Raw genomic sequence first — 26308 nt, 5'->3', positions numbered from 1 at the left:
TTTTTGGGGAAGCATTGTATTTAATCAGAAGTATTTCCAAATGAGAAAATCTTACATTTTTCTACATATAATGAAATGTTTATGAATGTAACAGTTAAGAGTTTGCATTTTTGGGGGGAATTGAAATATATTATTAATTTTATTTTTTCCACATCTTGGAGCCAATCTGTTTGGTCTTTCATGTCGTAAACAGTGTTTTGTTTTTGGCAGTTGGAAACTCATAGGCCTTAAATATTATGTCTACAATGCATAACGGATAAAGTGGCCCTGATTATGAATTTATTTTATAGGCTAATTTACATATGTTATATCTTATTGGATTCAAACTCTTTAATTCCATTCTATCCACAAGAGCAAGTTCCAACTTTACTAAACTGAATAAAAAAAAGACTAAGTGAATAAATACTCATTAATTAGTAAGATTAGTAAAGATTAATATGTTTTTTCTGATTAGAACTTTACTAATTCATCTACCCAATAAATACCTAGAAATTAATTATAGATTGTGAATTTCATTTCAATTTCAAAAATACTTATTTTAAGAGACAGCTCCTAACATACTTACCTACTGTTATGTGTTTGGGTGCTTTCCTGTGATTTGGATCTAAGTAAATAATGAAATAATACTTTTATTTTGATAAAATACAATCCGATAAAGTTATTTTTTTATCTTTAATGGAAGTTTCTTCCTCTTTCCCTTCAAAAGAATGGTAAGAAAGAAATATCTACCAAATGTCTATATTTATACTATTTATTACCAAAGTCAAAATCAAGTTCTTGGGACTCTTTTCTAATTTTTATACCTATAGATTTTACTCTAATCCTCTAACCAAAAGAATTAGAGAAAAAAGAATAAATTGAAGACAAATTAAGTGAGGTTTATTGACAGAGAAAATAATATAGATGGTAAGATTAGTGAGATAATTCACTGATGAGTGATATAATTTTACCCTTCCCATCCTTTCCTTACCTCTGCTATTTTATATCTTCAGAACTTAAAGTAGATTTTTCCTACTACTCTATGAAACACACTTTTTAAATATATGGTTGACCCTTGAACAACACAGAGGTTAAGGTTGCCAACCCCCACACAGTCAAAATCCAGGTATAACACTTTGACTCCCCCAAAATTTAATTACTTAATAGTATACTGTTGACTGGAAGCCTTACTGATAATATAAACAGTCAATTAACACATATCTTATACTTTATATGTATTATATACTGTATTCTTACAATTAAGCTGGAGAAAAGAAAAGTTATTAAGAAAGTAATAAAGAAAATACATTTACAGTGCTGTACTATATTTATTTATAAAATCCATTTTAAGTGGATCTGCACAGTTCACATCCATGTTGTTCAAAGGTTAACTGTAGTTAGTTCTCCCCCAAGCCAAGTAAGAGATCTAGACTTGTGAGTCTACTGACATGCCCAACCCATTAGATATCCATTTTTTTTTTTAAATTCTTATTTTGGTAATGTTATAACCCAAAGAGTTGGTTCTACCAACATCTTCCACCAGCTTTCCAATTGAAAAAAAAATACTTAAAATAAAAGTTTAAAAAGAACAGGAGAAAAAAGAGGTGCTATAATAATAAAAGCACAGCACCTATGCCTAGTTTATTAAAATTTAAACGAAAGAATAATTCAAGGATGTTTTTCTGGTATATGATAAACACAAACTCGACTAATGGATTAACATTCCAAATTATATTCTTCAAATGCAATATATAATGTCCTATGAATGATGTCTTTGACTATCATTCAAGGACATCACCAGTGAACATCACCAGTGACAATCACCAGTTGAACACGACTTCTAGAAGAGGATGATTATGTGAATCCCATATTCTATAATGAGAGAGGGGACTCTAACTGGAGTAGTTATAATATTAATTGTGTATGTGAAGTTCAAGAATAATCACTCATTCATTAAACAAATACTTATTACACATGTACTCTGCTAGGTGCTAACTCTAAATTGGTTAGCAAAATATACATGGCCATTACCCTCAAGTGATTTCAGAGTATATAGGGAAAGTAATACTTCTAGGAGGGCAAAAGGTTGGAAGAATTACAGTGTTTGAGCATTATATCACAAACCCCTTGACAGGGAATTGAGATAATAAAGAAAATCAGGGTTTTTTTCATAATTAGTTGGGAGAATGTAAGTAACATCTATAAGGGGTTATGATGTTAGAAGACATCCAAAAATAACAGAGAGAATAAAAGATGTAGAAATCCATAGCTTCCCTAATGAAAAAGTGACTTCATCAGAAAGGATAGAAATTATAAATGTTGTGGTGTAGCCTGAAAATTTAACCTGTGGCTATAAAGGATATTCTGGAAAACTAGTGGATTGAAATTAACTAAAGAAGACACCTCAAGAAAAAACATCAGACCTTACAAGAAAACTAAAACTCTATAAGGGAGAAAGATGAGCAGACCAATAAGTATTTGATGACTTCAGAGGGATCACAAGGCCACAAAAGTGGAGCAAGGGAAACTAAAAACTTAAGAAACATTCAGAGAACCTTTGTTAACACAACTGTGGGCTGTTGAGGGGCTATGAAAAGCAAAGAATTTTACTGTGTTTATGATACCATCTCTTTGATAAACTCCTCCTAAGTGGAGTTTACTCAGTTGTTTATATTGAGGTTGTGGATGCAAATGTAATCTGAACAACAAAAAAAAATATTTCCCTTTGTGTATCTCATCATAAAGTATGTAAAATGCTCTGCTTATAAGTTAGTTCCACAAAATAATTATAGATATCTTGTCTCATTAGATCTAACTAGTTTTTCCTATGTATCAAAAGAGTAGGCAACCAATAAAAACTTAGTCAACTGAAGAAAAAAGACTCATTCCTAGAATGGAAAATATTAATAAATTGTCTTTAGGGCTTTATCAATTGTGGCTGCTCAAAAAATATCAAGCAATTATTTATTTGTTCATTCTTATTTTCAAGTTATACGTATTTATGAGAAACACTTCCTAAATTGCTTACCTGCTGGTATATGTTTGAGCACTACTTTCTGACCTGGATCTAAATAAAAAGATAAAAATAATGTCTAACAGTTATATTAAGAAACTTGCCTACATTAAGAATGAAGATCAGGCCATTTTACACCAAAACTAACTCTTTTAACACTTGGGAAATGCAAAAAAGTAATATTTTTATTTACCCAACACCAAGTGCAACATATAATGCAAAATATAATTCTCCAGTGGGGAAAATATCTAGGTAGCTTTTTTTTTCTTTATCACTTCTAAGCACAATATGTAAGTTTGATGATGAATGGCTGAATTTGGCTGTCAGGCTCCAAGCTAGCTTTTTTAATTCATTGATATGTAAACTGCCACATTTTGCAAATTAAAACACATTTATTTACTTCTGGGCAATCTATCAGAGTGAAATGACAGGAAAAACTTCCCCTTTCTATTCCATAAGTAAAGCTTTCCCTTTCCATTCCACAGAAAAGCTGAAGAAAATAATACAAAAATCTAATACCCAATGGAGGTTGACAGCCAGAAGGGCTTTTCCTTCTGTCAGTAAAAAATGAAGAAACTAGAAGTTCAGAGGGAAAACAGGAGCAAAAGCTGAATGACTACAAGGAAATATGAATTACTCACACCCTAATAGACATGGTTTTACTAACCCTAGCTTGGAAGGAGTTGAAGCAGTTATTTAGATGTTAGAAAGCTAAAACAAACGCCAGGACTAGTAGTCCTAAGTGTGGATAATAAAAGTTATGGCTACTGGAAATGCAAGAGGTAAGTTGTCTTAGCCATGTGGATGGAAAAAGATCACCTAGAGATGTAAAACCTCAGGCCTGCACTATGTATAGGCACAGGACCTCAATTCCTTAATTCAACTACCCACGAATTTGAACCAGTTAAGTATAAAAAATACTGAAACACTCATGCTTCAAGGCAAATCTAAAATATTCCCCTCATCCTAATGTATGCCTACAACTCAGAGCATGCCGAATTCCCATGAGACCAATCATTGTTCCTGACAATGACATTGCTTACAAGTCTAAATTACAAACTACTATGTAAAAAAGGAAATTGAAATCAAAGTGAGAAAATAGTTTCAAGAATGAATAGTGAACAAAGTAATTGATAAATATGTTGTTAAATCTTAGTAAATATTTATTTAATATAATAACAATAACCATGGCTAATGGAAGTCATGTAGGTAAAGAACCTAGAAGTTAAAAGCCAAATGACAATATGTGAGAGATTAATAACTGAATTTTGCTATTAAATTATCTAAAATCCTTCTGTTGTTTAGGAAAAGACTGAAAATATTAATTGAATTGAGATATTCAAAAATTAATTATGCTTAAGTGACATTAATATAACCATATTGAGATTCACTCAATATGGTTATATTGACTTCAACAGCCTTTCCCACTAACTTTCCACCAGATAAAATCATTCCAAAAAATAAATGACCTGAAAATTATAGTGTGGATGTTATGTTAGTAAAGCACAGCAATAGTGTCAAGTGACATTATTAAAAACTTAAGTGAAAAATTATCCTAAAAATGTTTCCCTAGTATACATCAAGCCAAAGGGCTAGACCAATGGATTAACACCAAATTATACTATGGCTAACTGAAATGTACATTTTCCTATAATTAATGCTATCATTCCTCACTCAGTGTAGGTGAATAATATCCTAGAAGAGATGAATTATGTTAACAAGTTTTTAGGATGAGACATATGAGAGAAGTAGAAATGAGAGCAGTTTTTTTTTAAGATTTTATTTATTTGGCAGAGAGATAGTACAAATAGGCAGAGTGGCAGGCAGAGGGAGATGGAGAAGCAGGCTCCCTGTGGAGCAGGGAGCCTGACATGGGGCTTGATCCCAGGACCCAGCCCAAGGAAACGGCTTAACCAACTGAGCCACCCAGGCTCCCTGAAATGAGAGCAGTTATAACATTATAGATATATGGATGTGTATGTGTGTGTGTATGTGTCTATGTACTTTGTAAGTTTTTTCTGTTTGTGTGTTTGTGTGCACGTGCGCCCTTGGGAGGGGGGATTAAAAGTAATTCATTCATTCAGCAAATGAAGCAAATATTTATTGAGCACTTACCATAAGCCAAGAACTCTACTACATGCTAGCTATACAATGCTGGGCAAGATATTCATGGCTTTTATTTTCTAAGATAACAGTATAATAAGACATGTCCAAGATGAGGAAAAGTAACAGAGACTTGCTGTGTTTGAGTACCATATGATAATTCCCTGACACAGAGAGGACATATTATTAATTAATATTATTATTATTAAATGAAAATCAATTTTTTAGTTTGGTCATAGTAACTCATGACCTCAAAGTGTCACTATAAAGAGAAGGTCATAAGAATAAAGAAGAGATAAAGGATAAGAAAGGGAGGCATTCTCCTTGAAGAAGAAACCCTCTTCTAGAGTAAGACAATAAGACAAATTATACAACCATGTTGTGCAGCCTAGAAAATTTACTTTATAGATTTGGAAGTGTTTTAGACTAGCAATGGACTTTGAAGAACATATAGGGAATAACACCAGCTGCCTATATAGGTAAATAAAGACTTAAGTCAGAGAGAGAGGAGTGAATACTCCTAAACAGTTTATATTTGCAGAAAGACCCCAAACCCAAAAATGATAGATGTGGAAACTAAAGACTTACTGTTTTATTATATGTAAATATCCACCTTTCAGGAAATGGACAGAAATCTAATTAAAACTATTTTGTGATACTGGGAGGCTATGGAAGATGTAGAATTATTGTTTCTTTATGATGTTTCTCTTCAGCAAACTTTTCTTAAGTGACCAGGGTAAGTGTTCACCCAGTTGTTCATGAGCATACATACTGAATTTCTAGTTGTAAAATCTCCAAATACAGAAGTAAACTTCTCCACTTATGAGTTAGCTCTGTAACCATTTCACCAATCATTTATTTGTTTCCGAAAAATAAACTCCCAACATACATTAACAAACTGAAATAAAGAAGACATTGATTTTTCTACACAAATACTCATTAGTTACTAGATTACTTTTTGGTGTAGTACCTTACCAATTGTTACTGCTCAATTAATACCTAGCAATTTATTGTTGATTGTCAATTTGTTCATCTTATTTTTAACACATACTTATTTTAAGAAATATGTCCTAATTTACTTACCTGACTATATCTGTTTGGCTGCTGCTTTCTGATCTGGATCTAAAGGAGAGTGAAAGTAATGCTTCCAGGTTAATACTAAAAAAAATTTGCCTCCCAAACAAATGAATGTTAGACTATCTTGTGACCTGCATTAACTCTTTTATACCACCAATTACCACTAATGAATAATTTTTTTAAAGATTTTATTTATTTTATTTGAGAGAGAGAGCACATGAGAGGGGGGAGAGTCAGAGGGAGAAGCAGACTCCCCGCTGAGCAGGGAATCCGATGTAGGACTCTATCCTGGGACTCCAGAATCATGACCTGAGCCAAAGGCAGTCACTTAACCAACTGAGCCACCCAGGCACCCTAATGAATAATTTTAAAAGACTACTAAATTAGGGTATGCAAATAAATAATATCCTAATTTACACATGTACCATGTCCATAAGGAATATAAATTTCAAATCCCCAACAGGGAAAGGAGCAAGAAAACAGATTAGTTTTTCCCCTTACTACTTCCCAGCATAGAATATATGCTTGATTTTGAATGCCTGATTCTGGCCTGCAGGTCCCATCAAATGTCTTACCCACTGATAAATTACAGGTCATGAGTTAAAACCCTCACTGACTTCTGGACATCAGGCGGACTGGGCTGACAGGGCAGTTTTCCCCTTCTATTCCACACAGAGAAATAATGGGGAAGAAAAGAAACACACAAAATACTAACCAAAATTTAAGAGAAGAAAGGGAAATTTCCAATGATAGTTTTAAAAAGAGAGAAAATTAAAAACATGAAAGGTAAATAGGAACTAAAGCTGAGTGAGTGACTCTCCAGAACTATGTGAAGTAGTCATCCACATTAGCCTATAAGGAGTTGAGACCTCCTGGAAAGCTGGAACTGACTTCCTTCTCTAAACTTGGAAGCCATGAAAGGAGGATAGTGAAAGCTGTTACCATTAGTCTTTGAGATGCAGCAGGGAAATTGCTTCAGAAGTGTAGATGGAAAAGGATCACCTAGAGACACAGAAACTCTAAGTGCTTAAAATGGTTTAGGGATGTGGATGTAAAAAATATCACATAGAGAAACAGGAACCTCAAGCCTTACCAACTTTAGGTTAGGATACCAGGCCATGGTATGAATTTTAGATCTCCAGGTGTAACAAGTGTAAAAACTTATACTTGGGAGGGTAACACACGAAATAATCTCCACAAGGAAGATTTTACAAAGCAGGACACACAGAAATCTCATGAGATAATCATTGTGGCTTAAGATGGCCTTAAAATCAAAGAAAAAAGCCACTGAGAGTTAATGTCCACAGCTGGAGAAAAGTAAAGAATTCATACATGAAAAATTATAGGCAACAAACAAACTTAAAAAAAAGAATGTTTAGGATTTCCATAGAGATCAATAAAGGAGCAGAATCCATTAAACAAGAAATGAAAGAACTGAAAAAAAAAAGAAAAAGAATTGCTGATTTTAAAAATGTTTAGGGAAATCACCCAGAACACTTGATAAACAGAATGTAATAAAATATAAAAAGACCAGTTAACAGTTGGGCCTCTGCCTTCAGCTCAGGTCATGATCTCAGGATCCTGGGATCGAGCCCCACTTTGCGCTCCCTGCTCAGCTGGGCTCCCTGCTCAGCTGGGAGGTCAGGTTCCCTGCTTAGCTGGGGGCCTGTATCTCCCTCTTCCTCTGCCTGCCACTCCACCTCCTTGTGTGCTCTCTCTCTCTCTGTATCAAATAAATAAATAAAATCTTTAAAAATAATAAAAAAATTAAAAGACCAGTTAAGAAACATGAAGGAATTCTGACACAGAGGATTTAGAATGAGGGAGGTTCAATATATGAAAAGAAAACATCTAGGACTTTTCCAAAATTGAAGAAAGTTGAGTCTTCTCACTGAAATAAAATACTGAGTCTGGTTCATGAGTTAAAAAAAAAATCTCTACCAGAATATATTATAATGAAATAATAACTCTAGGGTCAAGAAAAAAACACAGAAGCTTTGTTAGGCAGAATTCCAGAGATGGCTTCCTAAGATCTCCATTCCTTGGTTATTCAAACACTTCTGAGTACTTAAAAGATTTTGCAAGTGTAATTGCAGCTCCATATCAATTGATCTTAAAATACAAAGATTATTTTGGTTGGCCTGGCCCAATCAGGTGAGCCTTCAAAAGTAGAGTAGTCTGCTGCTGGCCGAAAAGGAAGTAAGAGGAAGTCAAAGCCTAAGGAAGACCTGAATGCCCTTTTTTCTTTGAAAATGAAGGGAGGCACATGAGAAACAATGCAGACAGTCTCTGGGAGTAGGAAGGGGCCCCTAGCAGGCAGCTCAGACCCATAGATGCAAGAAATTAGATTCTGCTTACAACCTGAATGAGCTAGGAACACAGCCTGGCCTTCAGGCCTTCTAGTCAGGCTTGTGACAACCCAGCCAAATCTGCATGATTTCTTTTCTTTTCTTTTCTTTTTTTTAAGATTTCATCTATTTATTTAGAGAGAGAAAGGGAAAGCATCTGTGTGCATGTGCAAGTAGGGGGAAGAGCAGAGGGAGAGAAAAAGAATCTCAAGCAGACTCCCTGCTGAGCACAGAGCCCAACCCAGGGCTTGATCATGACCCTGAGATCATGACCTGAGCTGAAATTAAGAGTCCAACGCTTTATTGACTGAGTCACCCAAGCACCCCATCCACCTAGATTTCTAATTTATAGATCTTTGACAGAATAAATGAATATTGTTTTAAGTCACTAAATGTGTGATAATATGTTATGCAGCAATAGAAATACAAAGCCTACTACAGATAAAACTCCTATTAACCATTAAGGAATGAATGAATAAACACACCAACAGAAGATTTATCATCATCATCAATAAATGCCAGACTACACTGACATACTTTCCAATAGCTGAGGCAAAATAACTCTCAATTAGAAGTCCACACTATATAGACTCACATTCAACAGTGAAAATAAAATAAAGACAATTTCAAATGGATAAGGTAAACAGCTTACTACACAGAGACTCACTGATGTAAATTCTAAGAGATGTACTTCCCCAAAAGGGAGATTGAACATAAAAAGATGGAGCAAAATTTAAAAAAGAATAGTGAGCAAATGAAGTGGTAAATATCTAGTGAAATCCTAGTATGTTTAAACTAAATACAATAAGGACAATGATAATGATGACTTGTTTGCAGCAGGTTAAAATTCAGAGTAATTAAATACCAAATAATAATAATATGGAAGAGTGAAGAAAAGAGTATAGGAATAACTTGGCAAAGAACAATATGTTGTTAGAAACCCTAAGTGTTCATTATATCTGAAATTGTAAAATTAACATTGAATTTTAATAAATAACAATATAATAAATCAATCATTAAAGAATATCACTAAAAGAATATAACTAGAACATATAATGACCATGTTAATAGAAAGAAAGAAAAAAAACAATGAAAGTACAATTGATGTAAAAGACTACGAGAAAATAGAAAAATAAAATATTGGCAAAGTATGATAAATAGAATAGAAAAAATAAATAAATGATAGAATTTAGTCTAAATATATCAGCAAACATATAAGTATGTAACCATACTGAATTCAACTATAAGAAACTGGAGATTATATATTTTTAACTTCCATTGGCAGGTTATTTTTAAGAAACAAACTTAAATAAAGATTGAAAGTAAAGAATTGGGGGCAGAGCAAGATGGCGGAGGAGTAGGAGACCTCGATTTTGTCTGGTCCCAGGGATTCAGCTGGATGGGGATCAAACTGTTCTGAACACCTACAAACTCAACAGGAGATCGAAGAAAAGAATACCAACAACTCTGAACAGAAAAGGGACCACTTTCTGGAGGGTAGGACGTGTGGAGACGTGAAACCGAGGTGATATTCAGGAGGATAGACAACAGGGGAGGGGGCCTCTGTCGGCCGCTTCTGGCAAGTAATAGAGCAGCAGAGCACAAAATCGGAACATTTAGAAGACGGTTCAGATGAGGGACGTTGCTCCAGTGGCTAAGCTGGGGGGCGGGGGTGGAACCCTCACTGGGACAGTGTGGTCTCAGGACCCTCGGGGTCACAGAGAGACCGGAGGTACCTGAGTGTGGCAGAGCTCCCAGGTATAGGAGCAGGAAAGCCGGCTGCAGAGACAGAGCTGAGGAGGAATGGGCTCTCAGCTCAGGGTTACCATAAACCGTGATCTGCAGCACAGTTGGGCCATTGCTTCTCCAGCAGGGACCCAACAAGCGGCAGATCTGGGGAGACTCCCCTTCCTTCCCCAGGAGGAGCAGCGCAGGAGTGCAACACAGGGATCTGCTGGGTTTGGAGACTCCACAGCAAGTCGTGTGCGAGAGAGAGAAACGCTCGGTCACAGGCCGGGTGAGCACGGAGTGCGGCTGGAGACCGGGGAGATGGGAGTGACTGACTGCTTTTCTCTGGGGGTGCACTGAGGAGTGGGGCCCCAAGTTCTCGGCTCCTCTGGGGCAGAGATTGGGAGGCCGCCATTTTCATTCTCGTCCTCCAAAGCTGTGCGGAAACCTTGCAGGGAACAAAAGCTCCTGAGAGCAAACACAAGCAGATTATTTAGCCCAGACAGGCAAGGGTGGGGCAATTCCGCCTCTGGCAAAGATGTTTGGGAACCACAGCAACAGGCCCCTCCCCCAGAAGATCAGCAAGAACAGCCAGCCAAGACCAAGTTTACCAATCAATGAGAACAGCAGAACTCCAGCGCTAGGGGAATACTGCATATAGAATCCATGGCTTTTTTACCATGATTTTTAGTCTTTCAAGGTTAATTTTTTTTTATTTTTTTCCCTTTTTCAACCAACATCTCATCAATTCTTTTTTAAAAAAACATTTTTAATTTTCATTTTTAGAGTCTTATTCTATCCCTTCATAGTAGTGACCCTTATTTTTGGCATATATATATGTTGTTCTCTCTTTAAAATTTTGAGATACAGTTTCTCCTAACAGATCATAATATACCCTAAATCTCTAGTGTATTGTTTGTTCTGCTCTCCTGCCTGATCACATTCTCTCCCTTTTTTTTCTTTTTTTCTAAATCCTCTTCTTTCTTTTTTCAAACAACTTCTTATCAAAACCTTATAAAATCTTTTATAATTTTCATCTTTACAGTCATATTCCATCCCTTCATCGTATCAACCCTTATTTTTGTACATATATAAGTTTTTCTTTCTTTAAAATTTTTGGAGGCCCTTTCTTCTAACAGACCAAAATATACCCAAAATCTAGTGTGTGCCACTGATCTATGCACGAACCTGATCATATTCTGGTTTTATTGTTTTGTTCTGTTTTTGTTTGTTATTAGCTTTTTCTTTTTCTTTTTTTTTTCTTTTTTCTTTCTTTCCCTTTCTTTTTCCCGGGCTTCAGGTCTTTTCTGATTTGTTTAGAGTATATTTTCTGGGGATGTTTTTACCCTGTTAGCATTTTGTTCTCTCATTCATCTATTCTCCTCTGGACAAAATGACAAGATGGAAAAAATCACTCAACAAAAAGAACAAGATGCAGTACCGACTGCCAGGGACCTACTCGATATGGACAATAGTATGATGTCGGACTTAGAGTTCAGAATCATGATTTTAAAGATACTAGCTGGGCTTGAAAAAAGCATGGAACTTATTAGAGAAACCCTTTCTGGAGAAATAAAAGAACTAAAATCTAACCAAGTCGAAATCAAACAGGCTATTAATGAGGTGCAATAAAAAATGAGGGTGTTAACTGCTAAGATAAATGAGGCAGAAGAGAGAATCAGTGATATAGATGACCAAATTATGAAAAATAAAGAAGCTGAGAAAAAGAGAGATAAACAACTACTGGATCACGAGGGCAGAATTCGAGAGATAAGTGATACCATAAGATGAAACAACATCAGAATAATTGGGATTCCAGAAGAAGAAGAAAGAGAGAGAGGGGCAGAAGGTATATTGGAGCAAATTATAGCAGAGAACTTCCCTAATGTGGGGAAGGAAACAGGCATCAAAATCCAGGAGAGACAGAGAACCCCCCTCAAAATCAATAAAAATAGGTCAACACCCCAACATCTAATAGTAAAACTTATGAGTCTCAGAGACAAAGAGAAAATCCTGAAAGCAGCTCAGAAGAGATCTGTAACCTACAATGGTGGAAACATTAGACTGGCAACAGACCTATCCACAGAGACCTGGCAGGCCAGAAAGGACTGGCATGATATCTTCAGAGCACTAAACGAGAAAAATATGCAGCCAAGAATACTATATCCAGCTAGGCTGTCATTGAAAATTGAAGGAGAGATAAAAAGCTTCTGGGACAAACAAAAACTAAGGGAATTTGCAAACACGAAACCAGCCTACCAGAAATATTGAAAGGGGTTCTCTAAGCAAGAGAGAGCCTAAAAGCAACATAGACCAGAAAGGAACACAGACAATATAAAGTAACAGTCACCTTACAAGCAATACAATGGCACTAAAGTCATATCTTTCAATACTTATCCTGAATGTAAATGGGCTAAATGCCCCAATCAAAAGATACAGGCTATCAGGATGTATTAAAAAACAAGACCCATCGATATGCTGTCTGCAAGAGACTCATTTTAGACCCAAAGACACCCGCAGATTGAAAGTGAGGGGATGGAAAACCATTTACCATGCTAATGGACACCAAAAGAAAGCTGGGGTGGCAATCCTTATAACACACAAATTAGATTTTAAAACAAAGACTGTAATAAGAGATGAGGAAGGACACTATATCCTACTTAAAGGGTCTATCCAACAAGAATATCTAACAACTATAAATATCTATGCCCCTACATGGGAGCAGCCAATTATATAAGGCAATTAATAACAAAAGCAAAGAAACACATCGACAACAATACAATAATAGTGGGAGACTTTAACACCACCCCCACTGAAATGGACAGATCATCTAAGCAAAAGATCAACAAGGAAATAAAGACTTTAAATGACACAGTGGACCAAATGGACTTCACAGACATATTCAGAACATTCCATCCCAAAGAACGGAATACACATTCTTCCCTAGTGCCCATGGAACATTATCCAGAATTGATCACATCCTAGGTCACAAATCAGGTTTCAACCGGTACCAAGAGACTGGGATTATTCCCTGCATATTTTCACCACAACGCATTGAAACTAGAACTCAATCACAAGAGGAAAGTCAGAAAGAACTCAAATACATGGAGGATAAAGAGCATCCTACTAAAGAATGACTGGGTCAACCAGGAAATTAAAGAAGAATTTAAATACTTCATGGAAACCAATGAAAATGAAAACACAACTGTTCAAAATCTCTGGGATGCTGCAAAGGCAGTCCTGAGAGGAAAGTATATAGCAATACAAGCCTTTCTCAAGAAACAAGAAAGATCTTAAATACACAACCTAACCCTACACCTAAAGGAGCTGGAGAAAGAACAGCAAATAAAGCCTAAACCCAGCAGGAGAAGAGAAATAATAAAGATCAGAGCAGAAATCAATGAAATAGAAACCAAAAGAACAGTAGAACAGATCAACAAAACTAGGAGCTGGTTCTTTGAAAGAATTAACAAGATTGATAAACCCCTGGCCAGACTTATCAAAAAGAAAAGAGAAATGACCCAAATCAACAAAATCATGAATGAAAGAGGAGAGATCACAACCAACACCAAAGAAATATAAACAATTCTAAGAACATATCATGAGCAACTCTATGCCAGCAAATTAGATAATCTGGAAGAAATGGATGCATTCCTAGAGATATACTAACTACAAAAACTGAATCAGGAAGAAATAGAAAAGCTGAACAGACCTATAACCACTAAGGAAATTGAAGCAGTCATAAACAATCTCCCAACAAACAAAAGCCCAGGGCCAGATGGCTTCCCAGGGGAATTCTACCAAACATTTCAAGAATAATTAATACCTATTCTTCTGAAACTGTTCCAAAAATAGAAATGGAAGGAAAACTTCCAAACTCGTTTTATGAGGCCACCATTACCTTGATCCCCAAACCAGACAAAGACCCCATCAAAAAGGAGAATTACAGACCAATATCCCTGATGAACATGGATGTAAAAATTCTCACCAAAATACTAGCCAATAGGATCCAACAGTATATTAAAAGGATTATTCACCATGACCAAGTGAGATTTATCCCTGGGCTGCAAGGTTGGTTCAACATCCGCAAATCAAACAATGTGATACAATACATTAATCAAAGATAGAACAAGAACCATATGATCCCTTCAATAGATGCAGAAAAGCATTTAACAAAATGCAGCTTCCTTTCTTGATTAAAACTCTTCAGAGTATAGGGATAGAGAGTACATACCTCAATATCATAGAATCCATCTATGAAAAACCTACAGCGAATATCATTCTCAATGGAGAAAAACTGAGAGCTTTCCCCCTAAGGTCAGGAACGTGGCAGGGATGTCCACTATCACCACTGCTATTCAAATAGTATTAGAAGTCCTAACCACAGCAATGAGACAACAAAAAGAAATAAAAGGCAACCAAATTGGCAAAGAAGTCAAACTCTCACTGTTTGCAGATGATATGATACTTTATGTGGAAAGCCCGAAAGACTCCACCCCAAAATTGCTAGAACTCATACAGGAATTCAGTAAAGTGGAAGGATATAAAATCAATGCACAGAAATCAGTGGCATTCCTACACACCAACAAGACAGAAGAAAGAGAAATTAAGGAGGTGATCCCGTTTACAATTGCATCCAAAACCATAAGATACCTAGGAATAAATCTAACCAAAGAGGCAAAGGATCTGTACTCAGAACTATAAAATACTCATGAAAGAAATTGAGGAAGACATAAAGAAATGGAAAAACATTCGATGCTCATGGATTAGAAGAACAAATATTGTGAAGATGTCAATGCTACCTAGAGCAATCTACACATTCAACGCAATCCCCATCAAAATACCATCGACTTTTTTCAAAGAAATGGAACAAATAATCCTAAAATTTGTATGGAACCAGAAAAGACGCCGAATAGACAGAGGAATGTTGAAAAAGAAAAGCAAACTGGCAGCATCACATTTCCGGACTTCAAGCTCTATTACAAAGCTGTTATCATCAAGACAGTATGGTACTGGCACAAAAACAGACACATCAATCAATGGAACAGAAGAGAGAGCCCAGAAATGGACCCTCAACTCGATGGCCAACTAATCTTTGACAAAGCAGGAAAGAATGTCCAATGGAAAAAAGACAGTCTCTTCAACAAATGGTGTTGGGAAAATTGGACAGCCACATGCAGAAGAATGAAACTGGACCATTTCCTTACACCACACACAAAAATAAGACTCAAAATGGCTGAAAGACCTAAATGTGAGACAGAGGTCCATCAAAATCCTAAAGGAGAACACAGGCAGCAACCTCTTCAACCTCGACCACAGCAACTTCTTCCTAGAAACATTGCCCAAGGCAAGGGAAGCAAGGGCAAAAATGAACTATTGGGAATTCATCAAGATAAAAAGCTTTTGCACAGCAAAAGAAACAGTCCACAAAACCAAAAGACAACTGACAGAATGGGAGAAGATATTTGCAAATGACATATCAGACAAAGGGCTAGTATCCAAAATCCATAAAGAACCTATCAAACTCAACACCCAAAGAACAAATGATCCAATCAAGAAATGGACAGAAGACATGAACAGACATTTTTCCAAAGACATCCAAATGGCCTACAGACACATGAAAAAGTGTTCAACATCCCTGGGCATCAGGGAAACACAAATCAAAACCTCAATGAGATACCACCTAACACCAGTCAGAATGGCTAAAATTAGCAAGTCAGGAAACGACAGATGTTGGTGGGGATGCAGAGAAAGGGGAACTCTCCTACACTGTTGGTGGGAATGCAAGCTCATGCAGCCACTCTGGAAAACAGTATGGAGGTTCCTCAAAAAGTTGAAAATAGAACCATACGACCCAGCAATTGCACTACTGGGTATTTACCACAAAGATACAAATGTAGGGATCCGAAGGAGTACGTGCACCCCAATGTTTATAGCAGCAATGTCCACAATAGCCAAACTGTGGAAAGAGCCAAGATGTCCATCGACAGATGAATGGATAAAGAAGATGTGGTCCATATATACAATGGAATATTATGCAGCCATCAAAAGGAATGAGATCTTGCCACTTGCAACGACGTGAGTGAAACTGGAGGGTGTTATGCTGAGTGAAATAAGTCAATCAGAGAAAGACATGTATCATATGACCTCACTGATATGAGGAATTCTTAATCTCAGGAAATAAACTGAGGGTTGCTGGAGTGGGGGGTGGGGTGGGGTGGCTGGGTGATAGACATTGGGGAGGGCATGTGCTATGGTGAGCGCTGTGACTTGTGCAAGACTGCTGAATCATAGATCTGTACCTTTGAAACAAATAATGCAATATATGTTAAGAAAAAAAAAAGAATATTGCAGGAGGGGATGAATGAAGTGGGGGAAATTGGAGGAGGAGACAAACCATGAGAGGCAATGGACTCTGAAAAACAAACTGAGGGTTCTAGAGGGAGGGGGGTGGAAGGATGGGTTAGCCTGGTGATGGGTATTAAAGAGGGCACGTTCTGCGTGGAGCACTCGGTGTTATGCACAAACAATGAATCATGGAACACTACATCAAAAACTAATGATGTAATGTATGGTGATTAACATAACAATAAAATTTTTTAAAAGAAAAATAAATAAAAAATTAAAAGAATTCATATTACATAAATCTAACAAATAGAATATTCATATAACAATTATAAAACAGTGAGGACTGAATTTATGGTTAAGAAACCCTAATGGGGACAAAATACTAACAGCACAGTTAGGTCAATATAATTAGTGCTTCCCAATCCATAATTTTTATAGATTTTACCTGAGCTTTGTCACGTACAATCTGTGAAATGTCAGGTATTTCCTTGTTTATTTACCCAAGCAATACATGAATATAACCCAAGTTGAGCTATTTTTAGGCACCGTATAGCCTTTTTCTTTACTAATTATATACATCCTATTTCTTATTAGAGTTGGCTACTTTTGTCCTTGTTTCCTCAGAGTAGACTTCTAATAAACATTTATTAAGTGAATAAAAGACTACCAGAAGCTAAATTACTATATATTTGTAGGCTGGTTTTCAGTGCATTACTTTACCAATTACATCTGTTCAAGTGATATCTAAAAATTGTAAATTATTCATTCTTAATATACAACATGTGTTTTAAGATACCTTCTAATTTACTTACCTGCTAGCAAATGTGTGAGTGCTGCCTTCTGAGCTAGATATTAAAAAAAAAAAAAAAAATAGTGCCTCATGTTAGTCCTAAGAAACTCTTACCAACTGCATGAATAAAAAAGTCATTTTATAAGCAGTATTTCCTCTTTTACAAGACTAGTTAACAATAAAGAAAATAATGTTCAAGGTCACTGAACAAAGATGGAAATAAATAATATTCTTATTTACCCATATACCTCATCCACAAAGAGTGCAAATTTCAAATCCCACAGTGAGGAGACTATCAAAAAGGCACAGATTTGCTTTTTCCTTATCTCTTCTGAACATAGAATACAGATTTGACCCTGAGTCCCCGATTCTGACCTTCATGCCCCAAATTTTAACATTTATTCATTGATTTTGAAAACAATGTTACATTTTGTTAATTTAAAAAACCCATACTGGCTTCTAGGCAATCTGGCAGAGTGGGCAGGAAGGGCAATTTCCCCTTTACATTCCTCATAACACAGAGGAGTGCTGAAAACAATAACAAAACATTGAATACATAACTGAGGTTAACAGACTTCTCCTGGTGCTAGTAAAAATGAAGAAACTGAGAGTTGAAACAATAAACAGGAGCTAAAACAGTAACTGCAGGGGCACCTAAACCAGTAACAACACCTTTCAGGCTAGAGATTTAATAGCTCTTCCTTAGGAGTTGAGGTTCCAGGCCTTTGCATGTGGGGAAACTGTGAGTTCCTTAATTAAACCTGGGAGCCATGAAGAGCCATACCACCCATGAAACATGGATAATAAAAATTCTGACCTGTGGTCTTTGGAATGCAACAGGGAAATGAGGATATGTAGATGGGGGGGAAGGCATCACTGAGAGAAGTAGGAATCCCAAGCCTCCAAAAAGTGTAATTTTAGAACTCCAGTTCACACCCCTACAAATTCTTGAACACTGTGCATAGCAATTGTTTTAAATATTTTTGATTGATAAAAGAAGCAAAAGTGAAACAATCCACATGTATTTATCTTCACACAAAACATGCAGAATTCTCATGAGAAAATAAACACTGAAGATAAAAGAATCTATGATTACAAACCACTAAGAGTTAATGTCAACAGCCACAGCAAAACAATGAATTCACACACCAAAAAACACAAATGATTAAAAAAAGTTTATATAAGAATATTTTAAATCTCCATAGATATCTTTGTAAGAACAGAATCCACAAATCTTAAAACAGGACAGTGATGGCAGAAGAATTGGTGAAATGAAAGAAAAATCTAACACAATGTGAGATGTAGATAAATATGAATGCAGTTCCAAACCATAAAGGCATACTTCCAATTCTGACCAAAATGGAGTAACAGACTCAATTTACCCTCCTGCCTAACACAACTGAAAATTCAGACAAAATATATGAAACAGTGGTTTTCAGACATTGAATAGTAGGCAGCACAGGATAGTGACTTCTGATAGAGGGGAATAAAAAAGGTGAGACACCTATTATTGACCCTTCTTACTGCCTGGTGAGAATTTCTAAGCTATCGGACAGCCAGGGGGACACAGGCAAAATTCAGAAATCTCCCTGAGTTGAGTTAATAGAACTGCGGGTCTAAGGATGCCAAGGCAGCTAGAATTCACAGAGAAAAATACCAGAGAGGGAAAGAGCTGCACAGAGCTCTGAGATCTGTGGAGGGTCCCTCTTGAGTCTTCTACAAAGTACTGATCATTGACTGCAAGGAAACTACTTAGAAAAATTAAGCTGGAGAAAAATTATTTGAAATTGAGCAATCTTTTGTGCTCACATAGGGACAAGAATAGCTTGTGTTCCCACCACCTGACTTTTAAAATACCATGTTTTGGAGAATTGGGTAGAGTTACTCAAAAGGGTATCACCTCAGTAGTGGTGACTATTCTGATCCCACTTAGCAAAGCATTAAAAACAATGGTGTTAGAACAATTGGATATTCTTATGCAGAAAACAACCACTCTATCCATACCTTTTAACCTATACAAAACTTAATTCAAATTGGATTTAGGTCTAAATGCAAAACCTGAAACTATAAAATTTTAGAAGAAAACATGGAAGAAAATTTGTATGAATTTTGGTTAGGCAAATATTTCCTAGATACAAAACTAAAATCATGATCTATAAAAGAAGAAATTCACACACTGGATTTCATAAAAATTTAAAACTTTTGCTCTTTGAAAGAATAAAAAGATAAGCCTAGACTATTCCTAGTCTACATATTTGCAAATCATACATAGTAAGACTTATATCCAGGATATGTAAAGAACACTCAAAATGCAATAATAAGAAAACAACCCATTTTAAAAACAACCACAAGATCTGAACAACTAGTAATAAAAAGACAAGCCAATTAAAAAATGGGGATTTTCAGCTGGAACTACCAACACAAAGGGAAAGAGGAATGGCACCACCTATACATTCTTTAGGCCTTTTAAAAAACATGGAGTTGTTCCTTTAGCCAAATACATGTGAATCTACAATTAAGATATTATAAACATCAAGGGAATGAGCACTGTTTAAAAAGGCGTGTCCCACAAATGTTACTATGGCAAAACTGAGTCTACAATGTTATGCATCCTGCTAAAATTAAGGGCAAGATTCATGCCAAGAGAATTAATGTACATAATGAGAATATCAAGCACTCTAAAAACCGAGATAGTTTCCTAAAACATATGAAAGAAAATTATCAGAAAAAGAAGGAAGCTGGGGCACCTGGGTGGCTCAGTCGTTAAGCGTCTGCCTTCAGCTGGGGCCCTGATCCCAGGGTCTTGGGATCGAGCCCCGCATCGGGCTCCCTGCTCAGCAGGAAGCCTGCTTCTCGCTCTCCCACTCCCCCTGCTTGTGTTCCCTCTCTTGCTGTGTCTCTCTGTCAAATAAATAAATAAATTTTTTAAAAAAAAAGAAAAAGAAAAAGAAAAAGAAGGAAGCCAAAAAGAAACATACTTGGGTTCACCTGAAGCACCAATCTGCTCCACCCAGAGAAGCACATTTTGTGAGATTCAACTGAAGGGAGCCTGACCTGCTGGAACCCATTTCCTATGAAATCATGGCATAATAGGTACAAAAATAAATGAGCAAAAGACCTCTTAACTATAAGTTAATTAATTACTTAATTTTAAAATGGGCAAAAGATTTGAACACACAATTCTCCAAAGAAGAGGTACAGATGACAAATAACCACATGAAACAATTAGCAATGTCATTAGTCATTAGAGAAATGTGAATTAAAAACAATGAGATTCTACTACACACTGTCAGAATTGCTAAAATTTAAAAAATACATATATTACTATACCAAGCGTTGGCAAAAATGTGGAGGAACTAGAATTCTCACATACTAGTGACTGGAATATAAGATGGTACAACTGTTTTGAGAAACAGTTCAGTTCTTTCTTTAGAAGTCAAACATACCTACCATATTACATTTCCATTCATTCTTAGGTATCAACCCAAGAAAAAGAAAGCACATATTCACAGAGACTTGCATATAAATGTTCATAGCGGCTTTATTTATAACAGCTAAAATCTGGAAACAACCCACACATCCATTGACAGACGGATGGAATGAATGGATGAACAAATTATGCTATGTTTGTACAACTGAATACCTATCAGCAATAAAAAAGTACAACTACTGATATACATAAGAGCATGGATGAATTGCAAAATAACTGTGATGAGTGAAATAAACCAGACAAAAACAAAGAGCACATACCGTATGCTTCTATTTATATAGAATTCTAGAAAATGCAAACTGAGCTGTAGTAACAAAGCAGATCAGCAGTACTGTGGGGATAAAGGAGATGGCAGAGAAAGGGGTAGGGATTACCAAGGAACACAAGGAAGATTTGGGGCATGACAGGTATCTTCATAATCTTGATTGTTGTGATGGTTCCACGAGTTTCATGAGTGCTATTTTCAAATTATCAAAACATACCAGATTATGCACTTAAAGAATAGGCACTTTACTGTATGTCAATTGTACCTCAATAAAACTGTATGTTTTTTTAATTGTTTTCCAAACATTATTTTAATGCTTCTTTATTTTTCTTTATCATGAGGAACCTTGTAGATATAATTGTTGACATATTAGCTATTGATTCTATGAAAATTATAGCTTTGATGGTGAAGGTCTTTTGAAACATGGCTCAGAAAAAATATTTTTCTTTAAGCCATTCCTCATTCTCCATAGAATAAAGGCCTTAGCTTGTATGTTATTTTAAAAAAAGAACAAGCTATCACATAACAACATGGATGAATTTCAAATGCATTATCTTAAAGGAAAGAAGGCAGACTCAAAAGACTACAAACTGTATGCTTCCATTTATACAAAATTCTGGAATAGGCAAAACTACAGCAAAGAAGACAGATCTGTCAGTGCCAGGAGCTGGAGGAGGGTTTAGAGGGAATTTGGGGGGTAATGGGATTGTTCTTTATTTTATGGTGGTCATGGTATGTGTATGTATTTGTTAAACTCATAGAATTACACACACTAAAAATATTAATTTTACTATATGTAAATTATAGCCCAGTTTTTAAAAGCCTGATGTGATGAGTACTGGGTGTTATATGCAACTAATGAATCACTGAACACTATGTCAAAACTAATGATGTACTATATGTTGGCTAACAATTTAAATTTTTAAAAAAGCCTCATTCTAGTGTCAAAGGAAAGAAGAAAAAGGAGGAGCAGAAGAAGGAAGAGGAGAAGGAAAGCAACCATCATTGTCACCACCACCATGGAAATGAGAAATGAAGACTATAAAATATAGGAATTGCAGAAAGATAAAAGACATAGAATGGGTGTCAATCATTGGAGAGATAATGATTAGAATTTTCTAGAATTGAAGAAAAACTTCATAGTTAAATATTATGCTGAGTTCAGAGCCAGATAAATAAAAAAAAAAACTCATCAGAACAGGTAAAATTTAGTAATAAGACTGGACAAAAGAATACTTGGAAAGCTAACTTAAGAAAGAGTTTAAGCATAAAAATAAAAATGAATTAATTATAGTGGCAGCAGACATCTCATCACCAACAGTAAATGCCAGAATTCAATGGCATATCACAAAAAAATTTACAGGCATAACTGTTAAGGTAAAATGCTACACCCATACAAGAGTGGAAATGAAATAAAGCCCTTTTCAGGCATATAAGTCAAACAGGTTATTACACATGGACCATCACTGTAATAACTACTAAGACAGTGCTTCCTAAGAATAAAATTGAACCTAGAATGGAAAAAGCAGGATTCTAAAAAGAATGGTGATGATTGTGGTATCAAAAACCATGTGATTAAATTTCATAATACTACATACACACATATATTCAAAAATGAGCACAAAAAAGATTGCATGTAAATGCTGATGAATATGAATAAGGTCTGTAGTTTAATTATTAATATTGTACCAATACCAATTCCCTAGCTGTGAAAATGCACTATGTTAGTGTAAGATGTTATCATTGGCAAAACCCAAATGAAAGGGATAAGGAAACTCTGCTATTTTTGCAACTTTTTATATTTCTTAAATTATTTCAAAATAAAAAGTTTAAAAAGAAAGGAACAGTAAACAAAGACCTAGGAAATATAATAGGTAATCCTAGTAAGTACTGACTAAATATAACAATAACAAAACAACACTAGCTTATTTGGGGCAAAGTGAAAAGCCAAATTACAAACAAATAGATGAAGAGAGGCTAGTGTTATGAGATCCTGGTGTAATTCAGATGATCATATATAATGATTAAATTAGACACTGTATGACATTAACTATAAATACTAAAATTTAAAAAAATCATTTAAAAATAAAAATAACATAAAAATGTGCAAAGTATTAGAAGAGAAAAGAGAACAGAAAAAACACAGTAAAACAGATTTGAGGAAAAGGAAAGAAAACATGCAAAAAAAAGATGGTAAATAAGAAAAAATAAAATGGCAATTTTCAGTCTAAATATATGCCATCATAAGCATATATGCATAACAAACTCCACTACTGCATCTCATGTAAAGGCTGTTTATAAGAAAACAATGAAAAACAAAGAAAGATTGAGAATAAGGGATGAAAAAAGATATACTAAGTAAGTCTAAATTTCAAAGAGCAGGTTGATATAGCACAATAAAACAGTGAGAATAGATTTTAAGATAAAATTATTAATGATAAAAAGATATGTCAAGAAATTATAACTAAATTGAACATTAATACATTGTCATTGCCTCAGAATATATAAAGCAGAAGTTTCAAAAATCAGAGGGAAAGCCATGAAATACTGAAAAACTTTAGTTTCCTTCTCACAGAAAATAAATTAATGAGCAGATGGGGGAAAATCCCAATACATATAAAAGTGATTTGAAACAACATAATTAAAAAGTTTGTTTTTGAAACAAGAAAAACAAACATGTTACGGTAATTGAAGCATACCTACACGCATAGATTTTTACAAAAATTGACTTCCTTTCTGGTTCCAACATTTAAGAATAAATCATAGAAACAAGTCTCTCCCAATAAGGTAATAAAATTAGAAAATAATTTTTTCAGCAATCAAAATAAATCATATAATTGGAAACTAAAGACAATAATTTATTCATAATTCAAACAAGAAATCATACTGGAAGTTTCTAATTTTTTGAACTGAATGTCAACTATATATTAAAAACTGGAGAGTATACATGAAATGATATATAAAAGGGAAAGTTTTAGCTTTAAAAACATATGTGGAAATAAGAAAGGCTGAAAATTAATTTTAAAAAAAGCATTAGACTCAAGAAAGCTAGAATTAAAAGAGCAAGAGTAAAGAGAGCAGAAAGGAGGAAAAGAGCAAAATTTAAGGATAATAAGCACTAAGGAAATACAGAGATCTCAACAAACCCCAAAGTTATATTTTTCAAATTACCAATAAAACCTCTGAGAAAACTTCTCATGAATAAACGAAAAAAGAAAACACATAAACAAAATTAGAATTAGAAGAGGAAATGTATCTATAAAGAAGGTGTAAATATTTAAAATTATAATTCCAAAATAAAATAATTAAATAAAATATAATTCCAGATATGGCACACCGATACAGCCATACGTAGCAAAAATATGTAATACATATCAACTTTCAGTGTAGAGGTTGTTCTCTGCAGAGAGGGAGATAATACTAGAAAGGGATTGCAGCTGTAAATGCAAGAACCAAGAAAAATATTAACATTTGTTTATTTCCACTAGAGGGCAAATGAGTATTCGTCACCATGTTCTCTTTGTGTTTGAATTATTTTTTAAAAAAATTAAAATATGCTCAGGGTGCCTGGGCGGCTCAGTTGGTTAAGCATCTGACTCTCAGTTTGGCTCAGGTTGTGACTTCAGGGTCATGAGATCAAGCCCTATCAGGCTCCATGCCCAGTGTGGAGTCTGCTTCAGACTCTCCCTCTGCCCCTCGCCCCTGCACACTCCTCTCTCTTTCTCTAAAATAAATAAATCTTAAAAAAAAAAAAAAGATTCTCTCTCTCCCTCTCCCGCTGCCCGTTCCCCCACTTGTTCACACTCTCTCTCTCTAAAAAAAAAAATTTAAATATGCTAAAGTCTAAATTATAAATTTGCTTTCTGAATACTTTACCCAGAGAATATTTTTAAAATCATTTCTTACATAAAGCAGCAACAAAAATTGAAATATTTCATCTGTGATAAGGCCTAGAAATCTGCATTTCTAACAAATATTTCTGGTGGTTCTCCTGTAGGTAACACAGATCACAATTTGAGAACCACTAAAGTATTTGAAAGCAATAGATAAGGATACATTTGAGTTCTTTCTCTCTCAAAATCCAAGGCAATGACTTTGGCAAATTATTTAAATTATACTCCCAAGTTTTTGCATTTTTAAAATGGGGATATTCAAAACTATTTCACAAAATTAAATGAGATATTTATATAGTACTCAAAATCCCTGTAAAATGTATAGTTGCAGCTCATGATACGGCCCTATATATGACTAGAGTCAAATGGTACTAAAATTTTACTTCGGAACACAAATTCAATTTACTCGCTACTTAGGGATTCCTCTTCCTTGACAAACCACTTGGTCGAACTATGCCACGAAACAGCTATTATGGTTGCTATGATGATAACAGGTAAAGCAATGCAGAAACCTAGAAGCCACCGGTTCTTTTCAGCCTTCCTAAGAGTTCTTTCCATGGTTAAACCTAAAAATAGAAATACATTAAAAATCAGAGTAAAAAAATGAAGCCATCTACTTTTACTTTCAAGTTGCAGCAAACCAATTACAGTGTTCTTAATTTTTGTTGTTATTCAAAGAACTTGGAAAAATAATAATAGAATCATAATACTTAGAACTATCTCTACAACCTCTCATTCTAAAAGATTAGAAAAGAAGTTCCAGAAAATTCCAACATATTCTACATTATACTTCAGCTATAGCAAAACCTAACTATAGCACTATTAAGTTGGACCCAAAAACTTCAATGATATATAATGTGGGCTCATGTAATTGCAAGGTAATCCAACAAATTTACAGGATAGCCTAATGGAGAAAGTCAATGATATCAGTAAATAAAAATTTTAAAAGATACCCTCAGTTTCAATCATGATATTGAGAGTTAATATTAGAAGAGCAAGATTAAGAAGACATACTTGGTTTTCTTTTCTTGAAAAGAAGACTATTTACCTTTTAATTGCAAATATTGACTTCTAGGCAGCAAAAATCTACCTTTGTTTTTGTGAAGATAAGCAATTTGAGAATTTATTAACTGAATATGTAAAGATATTAGATACTTGCCCTGTTTCCCAGACAAACTAGAAACTTCTCTGCCACGCCTTTCGCAATATGGAGGCTGGTAGCCATCAAAACAATGGCACGTTTCATTGGAAGTGCATACCTAGGATCATTTTTA

General features: G+C 35.1%; 1 protein-coding gene across 1 annotated transcript in view; it reads right to left on the bottom strand.

Annotated features, from left to right (window-relative positions):
- Nucleotides 1-561: 561 nt before the first annotated feature.
- LOC114224816 (disintegrin and metalloproteinase domain-containing protein 32-like) overlaps nucleotides 562-26308 on the bottom strand; it is a 190678-nt gene continuing 164931 nt past the window's right edge. The window contains exons 18-23 of the mRNA XM_088021309.1: nucleotides 26194-26293; nucleotides 25441-25600; nucleotides 17409-17441; nucleotides 6179-6253; nucleotides 3008-3046; nucleotides 562-604 (exon numbers count right to left, since the gene is read on the bottom strand). Coding sequence (XP_087877435.1) covers nucleotides 562-604; nucleotides 3008-3046; nucleotides 6179-6253; nucleotides 17409-17441; nucleotides 25441-25600; nucleotides 26194-26293 — 450 coding nt within the window. The remainder of the gene's footprint in view (nucleotides 605-3007; nucleotides 3047-6178; nucleotides 6254-17408; nucleotides 17442-25440; nucleotides 25601-26193; nucleotides 26294-26308) is intronic.

This window comes from Eumetopias jubatus, unplaced genomic scaffold, assembly GCF_037043125.1.
Source record: "Eumetopias jubatus isolate StellerSeaLion01/CBP00866 unplaced genomic scaffold, mEumJub1_p1.0 scaffold_2, whole genome shotgun sequence".
NCBI classification, from domain to species: Eukaryota; Metazoa; Chordata; class Mammalia; order Carnivora; family Otariidae; genus Eumetopias; species Eumetopias jubatus.
Note: the sequence above shows the minus strand (reverse complement) of the source record. Positions and strands in the feature narration are given on the sequence as shown.